An 11,586-nucleotide genomic window follows, 5' to 3' on the forward strand; every position below is an offset into this window, starting at 1 on the left:
AGATATATAGTAACATTCTTATGTGGCTAATTATAGTGGTTTAAAATGATTAATTCGTAAGAATACATTATTTTCACCTGGGTCTTAAGCATGTCACACTTCTAGTCCTGCAATTAAACATCATAAACTTCTACTAAAGTAACTAAAATCATTTTGCTAAAATATTGTCTATCTTACCTTGAGAACTGAACAGGAAGGCAGACAAAACCCAGTGATACTGGTTTTGGAGAGAGAAATCGCTAGTTCTAAAGATGTTGCAACTTCCTTTTTTGTAGTTATGAGGCAGAACAGAGCACATGAAAGTGGGAAAGGAGGGTGGAACACCTCCCCTCCACCTACCCTCCAGACCTGTCTGGGCAGGCTGTGCGGAGACAGCAGTGAGCTGCCACTGCTCCTATTCCACTACCCCAGCCTGCCCCTCTGCTCCCTACATCAGTCCCACATGCCCCCTTACCTGCCCTGCCGACACCTCGACCACCCATACACAGCAAATGTGCCAGTATTAAATTAATACTGCATGGTGTCTATATGGGTCCACACCATTCAGTGTTACGTTTACCACTTTACAGTGCGCAGTGAGTGTTGTTTTTACAGTGTTAATATTTATTAACTCTTATGTGTTCAAGACAATGTGTCTCCACCTCTTCCCAACTTGCAAGCCCATATGGGTGGCACGCAAGTACAAAATAGGTGGCCCATATCCGCCCCATTTTAATGTACTCTCATTTAAACTCATTTGGGCATTCAGCTGCTGTGTTTTACTAACCCACCATAATAAGAAAGACTCAGACCAACATAGCCTTTTCTCTTTTTATGCAAGTTTTATTTCAGTCAAACCAAAGAACTGTGCTCATATAAGTTGGAAAACTTTGAAAAACGGTCATTATAAGTGCATTTATTTAAGCGTGAATAAAATAGGTTTCTTCAAGCAGAGTAAGAAAAAACCAGTCAAGCTCTCTTGAGAACTGCCTGTGGTATAAAAGTGAGTGAAATGTATGGCACCAGTCACCAAACACAGATGCTACATTCAAATGGTAGAGTCAGAATTTGGCGTATACAGAATGAGAACATGGATCCATCATGCCTTGTTACCACTGTGCAGGCTGGTGGTGATGGTGTAATGGTGTGGGGGATGTTTTCTTGGCACACTTTAGGCCCCTTAGTGCCAATTGGGCATCGTTTAAATGCCACGGCCTACCTGAGCATTGTTTCTGACCATGTCCATCCCTTTATGACCACCATGTACCCATCCTCTGATGGCTACTTCCAGCAGGATAATGCACCATGTCACAAAGCTCGAATCATTTCAAATTGGTTTCTTGAACATGACAATGAGTTAATTGTACTACAATGGCCCCCACAGTCACCAGATCTCAACCCAATAGAGCATCTTTGGGATGTGGTGGAACGGGAGCTTCGTGCCCTGGATGTGCATCCCACAAATCTCCATCAACGGCAAGATGCTATCATCAATATGGGCCAACATTTCTAAAGAATGCTTTCAGCACCTTGTTGAATCAATGCCATGTAGAATTAAAGCAGTTCTGAAGGCGAAAGGGGGTCAAACACCGTATTAGTATGGTGTTCCTAATAATCCTTTAGGTGAGTGTACATCCAGCACCATTAGTCTACAGGGGAGCGGGCGGTACCAGGAGCTGCACAGAAAAGGGTATCACAACTAACACCTTTCTGCATATGTTAATCATCCAAGGGCAGGACTAGCAATCAAGTACATCCCCACACCATTAAAATATATACCACTCTGGAGACATTTCCTGCACGTCTTCAGGAGTTTTTCTTCAACTGGACATCTCCATGCGTTAAAACCACAGGTCAGGAGAAAAACCACCAGAATTACAGCTGTATAATCTTCAAGCTTGGTGGGTAAATCTGGGATGGCTCCTCTGATCCTCATAACTTCTTGTGCACATATTAAAATGGGACAGATATGTGGAGGTGGAGACTCATTGACTTAACACTCTAGGTTGTAAATTGAACACTATAACAGTTGATAAATATTAACACTGTAAAAACAACACTCACTGCACACAATAAAGTTTTAAAGGTAACATTAAATGGTGTGGATCCATATAGACAGCATGCAGTTTTAATTTAACACTGGCACATTTGCTGTGTAGCCCCCCACCGACACCACAGACTCCCTTTACTGTCCCACTGACACTCGCATCCACCCTTGCAGGCAGACGCCCCGGCAACTTGCCAAGGTTAAAGATTCGGAGCCGGAGCACCGAGTGGAATGCAGCTGAAGCCTTGGCCAGGACACAGGGTCTCCCCATCCTACCTCCTGTGAGCCATCAGCACTACACCTGCAAGCAGTGTGGGCAGCCACAGAAGCAGGAGTTTAGTCACAGAAGGTTCAAAAATAAGTTCTTCTGTGAAGAGGTGGAAGGGAAGTCATTTGGAGAGCTGAAGGCACAGCACAAGGAGCCACATTAATTAAATGCTTTTTACAATTAATTATTTTTTTATGATTGATGTGTGGTTTGTTTAAATTAATCTATTACAGTATATAATGAATTCTTACTATTATCATTGCATTATTATATACAGTAGTTTATATTATTTCTATAAATGCAACCCCAATTCCAATGAAGTTGGGACATTGTTGAAATTGTAAATAAAAACAGAATGCAATGATATGGAAATCTCATAAACCCATATTTTATTCATAACAAAACATAGAAAACACATCAACTGTTTAATATGAGAAAATGTATCATTTTAAGGAAAAGATAAAGTAATTCTGAATGTCATGGCAGCAACACGTCTCAAAAAAGTTTGGACAAGGCCATGTTTACCACTGGGTGGCATCCCCTCTGCTTTTAACAACAGTCTGTAAACGTCTGGGGACTGAGGAGATCAGTTGCTCGAGTTTTTGGAGAGGAATGTTGGCCCATTCTTGTCAGATACAGGATTCTAGTTGTTCAACTGTCCTAGGTCTTCTGTGTCATAATTTTCGTTTTATGATGCACCAAATGTTCTCAATGAGTGAAAGATCTGGACCACTGGCAGGCTAGCTCAGTACCCGGACCCTTCTTCTATAAATGCATTATGTTGTAATTGATGCAGTGTGTGGTTTGGCATTGTCATGTTGGAAAATGGAAGGTGACTTTGCCATTAGTTTGGGCGACACAGGCGACATGGGCAAGGAACACAAGGAGAAAGGAATCGGCAAACGCACTGAGAGGCGCAGCAGTGATCAGTAGCTCCGCCCACCGCCCCGCTCCGATTAACATATATTTCCATGCAGCGAACTTGAAAATGAAAAGCCAAAGTAGGAAATGAAAAGTCAAATAGGAAAATTAAAAGACAAAAAGGGTTTTCAATTTTATTTTTCAAAGTTACACATCTGACTCATACATGAGTGGAAAATTAAAATGCAAATAGTGCTATTTCATTTTAATTTTTGCAGGATTTTTGCGCACAGACTTTGGAAAGTAAATGGCAAGTGGAGATTGTATTTTCTTTTTATCATTTTCATTTTATTTTTTGCAGAAAATACCCCCCATACTGATCAAGGCACACTTCATAGGACATGGCTGTCTCATTTGGGTTCAGAGCTATTAACCCCTTATTGTACGTGTTGCCCCATTGCACTTTAAGTGGATGCAAAATAATAATTAATATCTAATACAGACAAAAATAATCTGAAAATCCAAGGGGTGCGCATTCTTCCCTGTAGTCCACTGATCAAAGCGCACTGCACTAGATGTGCCTGTCTTGTCTAGTTTTAAAGTTATCAACCCATTCATGTACACATCATACGGATACATTAGAACATTCAAAAATTAATTAAAATTCGTACATGAAGCAATCTGGGAAACAAAGTGGTGTGCAACAGTCACCATGAGGCCAAAACGCTAAACCACCATGTCATTACAGCGAAGTGGTTTGAAGCGGAAAAATAATCTGTGTGCATCGATCGTTACATGTCTGTGTACTGGACATCACAATGCTGTCCCACTTTACTTCCGTTAAAAGTAATTAAAGCCAGAAAACTGAGTATCGAATATGAGGCTTAGATGATTCTAAGTGTCAACCAGTTAGAACACTCAGTCTAGTTTACGTAATATTGTACTGTACGTTCGATTCGATGTTTATTTTATTATTATTTAAAAAAAAAAAAAAAAACGTCATTCTGGAACTATGACGTAAAAATCGCAATCGTGCCACTATATAAATAGCCAACTGACCGCAACCGACCACTGTCGACATTTGAGCACAGGTAGGTAAGGCAGTTTGTGAAGTAAACTATTAATTGGAGAGGTTTATAAAGTATCGCTCAAACTCTTTTGCGGGACCTCGCTGTGTTGCAACGGCGCTATGTCAAATTAATGGGAAGAATACTGTCTCCGGAGATGATCGCTTCTGATTACAATTCTTACCGGAATGACTTATTGACAATATCGCCAAAAACAGGATATTAGATCATTCAAAATTTCCCAGTTTACCGACGTGTAGGACGAGGGCTCGGTGCTCGGAGCTGGCCCGACAAAACGTGAAAGACAAGGCCGTTCTGTAAGGTGGTGGGATGGCCAGCACCAGCGAAAATGTGCTCTTAAAGCACTAAAAGTGCGCGCAAAGCGAGCGACTTTAAGCCCCCCCCAGTTCGTGTCAGGAATAGGTGTGTGCATTCCAGCAATGGCAGCAATGATCAAGTATACGTGTAGGACAGCATGACAATAGGGACATCCCCTAATCCATATGGGTTGTTTTTGTGCTTCTGTTGGTATTTGGTTTTCTTTTAACTAGTACAGCATGAGAGTTCACATGAAACCCTTATTCTTATGAATTCTCTCCTTTGCAGTATCAAAGCACTGAAAATTTGTCCCCTGAGATGGCATCGAAAGAGCAAGGGAGTCCTGAGTGCGAGGCACCAAACGGCCGTAGGAAGCAGTACGTCTGCGGCGGCTGTGCTGGGATGGTGAACATCATGTTCACCTTCCCAATACAGAAAGTACTATTCCGGCAGCAGCTGTTTGGTGTGAGCACGACTGAGGCCGTCCGGCAGCTGCAGAGGGACGGCATGCGGACCCTGTACCGTGGCCTGCTGCCTCCCCTGCTGCAGAAAACATCCTCGATGGCCATCATGTTCGGATTTTCGAGTGATATGTCTCGGCTGCTGTCGCGACCCGGCAGCACCCCGGGGCTGGTGACCAGCAGCATGGCGGCCGTGTTGGCAGGCACGGCGGAGGCAAGTCTGACCCCCTTTGAGAGGGTCCAGACGCTCCTCCAGGACCAGCGGCACCACGTCCGGTATCGCAATACCTTCCATGCATTCCGGACCCTGGTGCGGGAGAATGGAATGCGTGAGCTGTACCGCGGCACAGTGCCCATCCTGCTGCGCAACGGGCCCAGCAACGCGCTCTTCCTCGGGCTCCGCGGGCCCATCAAGAGCAGCCTGCCTCATGCCGAGACCCACGCTGGCCAGCTGGTCACGGACTTTGTCTCTGGCGGCCTTCTGGGAGCCACGCTGGGCTCATTATATTACCCACTGAATGTGGTGAAGGCTCGCAAGCAGTCGCAGGTGGGTGGAGCCTTCCAGTCCACCTGGCAGGTACTGCACACCATCTACAGCGAGCGGGGTGGTAAGTTGAGCCACCTATATAGAGGGATGCATCTCAACTACCACCGCTCGCTCTTGTCTTGGGGCATCACAAACGCTGCCTATGAGCTTTTCATGAAGCTCATGTGAACTCTTGGAAAGCCGGGCGAGCCTCTACTGCCCCACGCATCAATGGTAAGGGAAAGCTGTAGTAATATACTGTTTGTTGGCACTTCTCTCTTATTTGTATCTTTTTTGTATCTACACGCAATACAGATGCTCCTCTACTTACGAACAAGATACGTTCAGAACGGCCGTTCGGAACGTATCTTGTTCGTAAGTAGAGGAGCATCTGTATTGTCCAACTTCTATCTATGGATGTGGTGCTACAGTGTTTGTATGCGCAAAATACTGGATTTTTAGTTCTTATCAACTGGTATTGCTGACAGTGGCTAACACTGGACCTGGCTAGAACTGGTATTGCCAACACTGGCTTAGATCATCTAAAGAGGGACATATTTTGAGCAGATTAGTCTAAAACACTGGAAAACATTTGTCAAATTGGTGTTGGTTTTAGCATTACTTTGGTCGTTAGCTATATATGTGGAAAATGTTTTGAAATAGTATACACTTGATCTATGACTAACTTTTGAACACAGAGAAGTACTGTGTTGTTTCAAAATATTGTTTTTAGGTGAATAAATAACAAAAATCCAAGAGCTCCATGAAGCTGTTATGTTAACAGTGTGTGTTTAAAATCTAATTGGACATGATCAGTGAAATGATTTTGGATCCCCAGAGGAGGACATCATTCCCTGGTCCATTATACCAGGAGGCAGAAGACCCCACCACATACTGTGTGAATGAGGACTTAACAGACCTGGCCACCCTGGTTTAAGCTGGAGTCTTTCATGCCATAACAGGTTAGAAATAATAATAATCATAATGAAAATAGTAATAATGTTAATAATGTTGCACCTGCTAAGCTTTTACTATTCCTGGAACAGATGGGTGCTTGAGGAGTTTAAGCTCTGTGCCAGTTGTGACAATGTGCCTTGCTGTGTTTACTGTACAGTAATGCTCTCTACTGCTCTTTTACAGATGAATGGTGCAGCACACGTGCTATATGACATGAAGTATCCAGAAGCCTGGAAAAAAGGCTCGTGACAGTGTTCTCTGACATACTGTATGAAATAACACTCTGCTGTCACTCAATTAAAGATGTATTTATATCCAGATGCTTGCCATTGTTGTTTTTCATGTGGTCTGGTACCTGAGTAACAGTGGTTGATGTAGTAAACCCTGCACTCTGAACAGCTTCCTGGATCCTCAAGTATAATAGAGAAACACATTTTTTTTACACAAATAAAAAAACTGTAGTGTTGTGTTGCAATCAAAAGGAGTGGCATTTCTCAAAAAGTCACTTTGGGAAAGCTGAAGAAAGAATCCTTATTTTAAGCTTCCTTGATCATGGTTTAATAGCTTGTCGTGTCCATAGCGGCAAGGAGGAGTAAAAACCGCAGTGACAGCCTTCGCACAAATAAAAACTACGAAGGGGACTTTATTAAGGAAACTACAGAGGGGAGTAGATCCTGACGTGGACCTACAGTATGGAGAGCTTGGGGTCATAACAGGTAATAAAGCCAGGACTGGGGAATACAGGATGGAGGGGCACATATAACCATTGTTAACAAGCAGTACACAAGGGATAGGTGTCAGACATTTATATTAAATGAGGCATAAATTGCTTACAACCTCAATGGACCAGAATGCAGCACTTGGAATCGAGACACTGGACTGATGATGCTAGTGTACAGTTTCATGAATAGAATTGTATTATTGGATGGGCATTTCAGGTGGAATTACTAGTCATTTTTTTCCCAGTAGTTACTACAATAATATTTCATTTAGTCCTCTTCTCAACCCACACCCACCACAAACACCGAGAAACGTGTGGAGTGTGGATGAAATATTTATTTCTTTCCACGCAAAATGAGATATTACTCTTTGCTGTAAACGGAGAATGTGAATAAATTAATTTCAAACTGAAATTAAAGTAGAGATAGTTACAGTGCATTAGCATGATGCACTTACAGGCTGAATTTCATGTTTTAGGTGTTCATTATTAAGGATCTAATGCATGTAGTGCAATGGCCCCTTATTGTATTTCTTAGGATTTTTCTCTTTCATTATTTTTCTTCGCTAAAACTGAATGGGCAGCCTAAACCGTAAGACCGAGGCTGACCAAATTTGGCAGGAAGATGGCTATTCCTACCCACTATTCAGATCATCCGACCCAAGTCTGTCAGTCAGATGTGGGTGCCGTAGCGCCCCCCCAACACGTTTCGGTCAATATCTCCTGACCTGTTAGTCCTACATTCTAATTTTTTTTCTGCAGACTCGTCATTTGGACTATTAAGCTCCGCCTACTTAGATTTTTTTGCTAATTTGCATAATTTGCAAATCCTACTTTTGCCTTAAAGTCCTACCCCATCCTACCAAATCAGACAAATGTGGTGTCAAACCAATCTGTCGTCTGAGCTGATGAAGAGTTATTGAAAAAAGTCTGACATTTATCTATCGTACGGCCAGTAATCACGCCCAAATTCCACCTAAATTTGGCCCATTTTAGTTTGACTGCTATAACTTGGCCATGCCTTGACCTACCTTAACCAAATTGGAAATCCTACCTCCATGCACCATTCTGGGGACACTGTACAAGGCGGGCCACATTTCGTCAATAGGGGGCGCTACAAATACCTACTTCCAATATCTCCTGAACTGCTAGGCCAATCCAAGTGAAATTTGGCACATGTCTACTATGGCCAAGCCTGAGGTCATACTCTTACTATGGCAGTCATAAGTCATAAAATGGTGGAGATAATTAGCCAATCAAAATCAAGCATCCATTTGACAGACCTAGCAATCACCAATCTGATCTAAATCTGGATGGTCCTTTTGTCTACAGACCTTCACCTCACCCTGGTAAGGCCTCCTCAGTCTGCCAGTTGGGGGCGCTACAGTGACAACTTTTGCGTTTCTGCCTATTTCTCCAGAATTGTCAAGCCTACAGTTGACATTTATTGCCAGGTCAATTCAGTATGATATGCCAAATCAAACAGCATGTAGAACTTGGTTACCCATCTTTGAATTTTTGCCTAATTTATATAGGTCTGATAACACGACTTTTCACGCTCGTCCTAGGATTTTTTGCCAAACCTCTGTCAGTCTGGTATCATTGAAATCAGGAGACAGTCCTGATAAATAATTATCCAAAACATCCTAAAGTTTCTGTAAGGTAGGGCCATTTAGGTAAGCTTCAGGTCAGCTGTTCAAACCCAGGTGTGAGGACTCTTCAGCCAATCAGTCCTCTAATTAGTGACCTAATTAGGGAATTGCAGCGAAAACCTGCATACACACCGGCCTTTTGCGGATAAGATTGCCCATCCCTGATCTAGACCGTTCAGATGAGGGATCACGCACACCTGAATTGACTATATTAGTGCATTGATTTAGCCTTTCTTTCTCTCCATTCAGACTATGTTTGTGTCACCAGACAACTATTTCTCATTTAATGTGTTCATTTGATCATATGAACTGTTCTTGTTTGTTTGTAGGTGAAAGTCAAATGGAAAGAATGGAAGAGTTGTAAGGCAGTTAACCCTCCACATCCTCAGATCTGGATTGTCATCTTCTAGTATTGGAGGGACTGGGCATCCATGCTGTTTCAGGTAGTTATGAAGAACAGCTGTTGCAATAATGACAATGCAGCATCTTCTTGGTGTGAATCGAAGTGTTTTCCGAAGGTACTGAAAACGACTCTTCCAAACATGCGCTCCACTAGACCCCTAGTGCGCATATGAGCTTGGTTGTAGCACCTTTGCTCAGGTGTAATTGGGTGCAAGTATGGTGTAAACAAAAACAGCCTTTGAGCATACCCATTGTCACCAAGCAATAATCCATTATGATCTCCTCTTTCAAACTGAGCATACAGTGATGAGCTAAGTAAACTCTTTAATCCATAACACTTTCCAATGTGCAACAATGTTCGAAAACTGTAATTGGGTAGTGCATACACCTGTATTCCTCACCATCTGGGGTAGAGGGACGTTTTATGATAAAATAGGTTCCGTCGATGCAGCCTATGACTCTTGGAAAGTTCCCATATTCATAGAATTGTACCGTGTAATTAACTTGGGTTGCAGCATCTGGGAAGTTCTCAATACACAAATGGCCTTGCATACTCTATGAACGAATTTACACACTGTTGGTTCACTGACCCCACATAAGTCCCCCGTATCTCTGTGAAAGGTGCCACATGCCAAAAAATGTAAAGTGATGAGCACCTGCAGACTAACTGGAACAGGCTGTCCTCTTTGGGTCATTTATGAAAGACTGGGTTCCAAAAGAGACACGATCTCTACAGAATTTACTCTGTGCATTTGAAAACGATCTCGAAAACTGATTTCATCAAAAAATTGCAGTGGGTCACTTCTGTCAACAAGAATTTGTCTAGCAGGTGGTATTCGTTGATCATCATTGACACACTCTAAGTAATCCATGTGTCTTCTTCAGCAAACAACATTAATCTGAAGTTAAACCTGCCTGCTGGGAGGTTTTATTTAAACCTCAATTTATTCCTGGACTACCTCTAATCTTCCTTCATGAAACAAGCTTACTTTATTCAGGAATAGGCTTAGTCTAGTACTGTTTTATACCCTGACTGAGAAAGCAGATCTCTGTTAGTCTTAATCACTGTCTGGGAAACCACCCCTATGTCATGAACATTACGCTAGATGACAAAATGCTTTAATTCAGTCCTAGAAATTACCACACTATTCCCAGAATTAAACACTGTGTTCCTGTTGTCAGTGTCATATCAGAGATTGGTTGCACCATTTCAGTAGATCGTTAAACACACACCCCATTGGCAAAGCACAAATATCACCAAACAACCAATCAGAAAATACTCCTCTCTGTAATCAAACACGAGGGCTCAAAACTTAAAATCAATTAACACTGTTCGTCAAATTGCTTCACACATGATGCTCAACTACTAACTGCAGTGTTTACGTCTTTGTTTTGGTAATGTTTACAAAACAATACAAATCAAGAAAAGTATATATCTGTTTGCAAAATATGTGTTAACTGCTGCATTGTCAATCAATCAGTGCAATGACCCCCCTGCACAGCTACAACCCCAAAGCTGAAAAGTACCTCAAGCTAAACTCAGGATCCTCTGTCTGCTTCCCCAGGCTGCAGCAGATCCACACGAGGTCGTCTACCATGCCGGGGTTCAGAAATAGAAAGTGGCAAGATGCCCCCAGCCCCCTCCAAGTGGGCCCTGAAAGGATGAGGTTGATGCTCACTGATATACTGAAAGAGAGTATCAAAATCTGTTTCTTTTTTTATTGTGCCTCTTATTATTAATACAAATAAACAGACTCTGTTACATCTCACATTATCGGACTCTGATGTGTTCTTGGTGCTGGTGCTGGATATCACTGTGGACTTTTATCCACCCATCAATGACTCCCTGCCTAAAGTTGACAGTTCATGAAGTTGACTAGGGAAGGAATGAGTGAGTGAGCGAGGAAGGTAGCACAGACAAAAAGCGGTATCGGGAGACACTTCCATCTTCGATGGCTCACTATGCTCCACCTGTACGTATGAAGTCATCACTGATGTAGACGCTTCTATGCCCCGCCCCCACAAGAAAAATGCCTCTTTACTATGCTTCGATTCCACATTTTTCATTCCCTGGTTCTTTGCAACGTTTCCCTTTATCTTACTTAAATAAAACAACTAAATAAACTATTAATGAGCATAAACACAAATCCACTTTGGAATGTTAGGCTCCGGACCCCACGCGACCCAGTCGGATAAGCGGGTTGGACAATGGATGGATGGATGGAATGTGTGTGTCATTTGAAAACAATCAAAACCAAATATTATATTTTAAAGTATCTTTAAATAATGATAGTTCATTTTTTCAGGGAAAACCACAGTTAGAGCCTGTT

The 11,586-nt window shown here is 42.4% G+C and overlaps 1 protein-coding gene across 2 annotated transcripts; it reads left to right on the forward strand.

Moving 5' to 3' along the window:
* Positions 1-4,189: 4,189 nt before the first annotated feature.
* Positions 4,190-6,802, forward strand: LOC140589008 (mitochondrial nicotinamide adenine dinucleotide transporter SLC25A51-like). Of its 2 annotated transcripts, none has more exons than XM_072711666.1 (4): positions 4,190-4,246; positions 4,829-5,761; positions 6,344-6,489; positions 6,668-6,802. In XM_072711666.1, exon 2 carries the CDS (start codon positions 4,859-4,861, stop codon positions 5,714-5,716), a length of 858 nt encoding a protein of 285 aa, XP_072567767.1. In that variant the 5' UTR covers positions 4,190-4,246; positions 4,829-4,858; the 3' UTR covers positions 5,717-5,761; positions 6,344-6,489; positions 6,668-6,802. The 2 variants fall into 2 exon arrangements, with proteins under 2 accessions (XP_072567767.1, XP_072567766.1); XM_072711665.1 differs by having other exon boundaries at positions 6,366-6,489.
* Positions 6,803-11,586: the final 4,784 nt, after the last annotated feature.

This window comes from Paramormyrops kingsleyae, chromosome 4 (assembly GCF_048594095.1).
Source record: "Paramormyrops kingsleyae isolate MSU_618 chromosome 4, PKINGS_0.4, whole genome shotgun sequence".
NCBI lineage: Eukaryota > Metazoa > Chordata > Actinopteri > Osteoglossiformes > Mormyridae > Paramormyrops > Paramormyrops kingsleyae.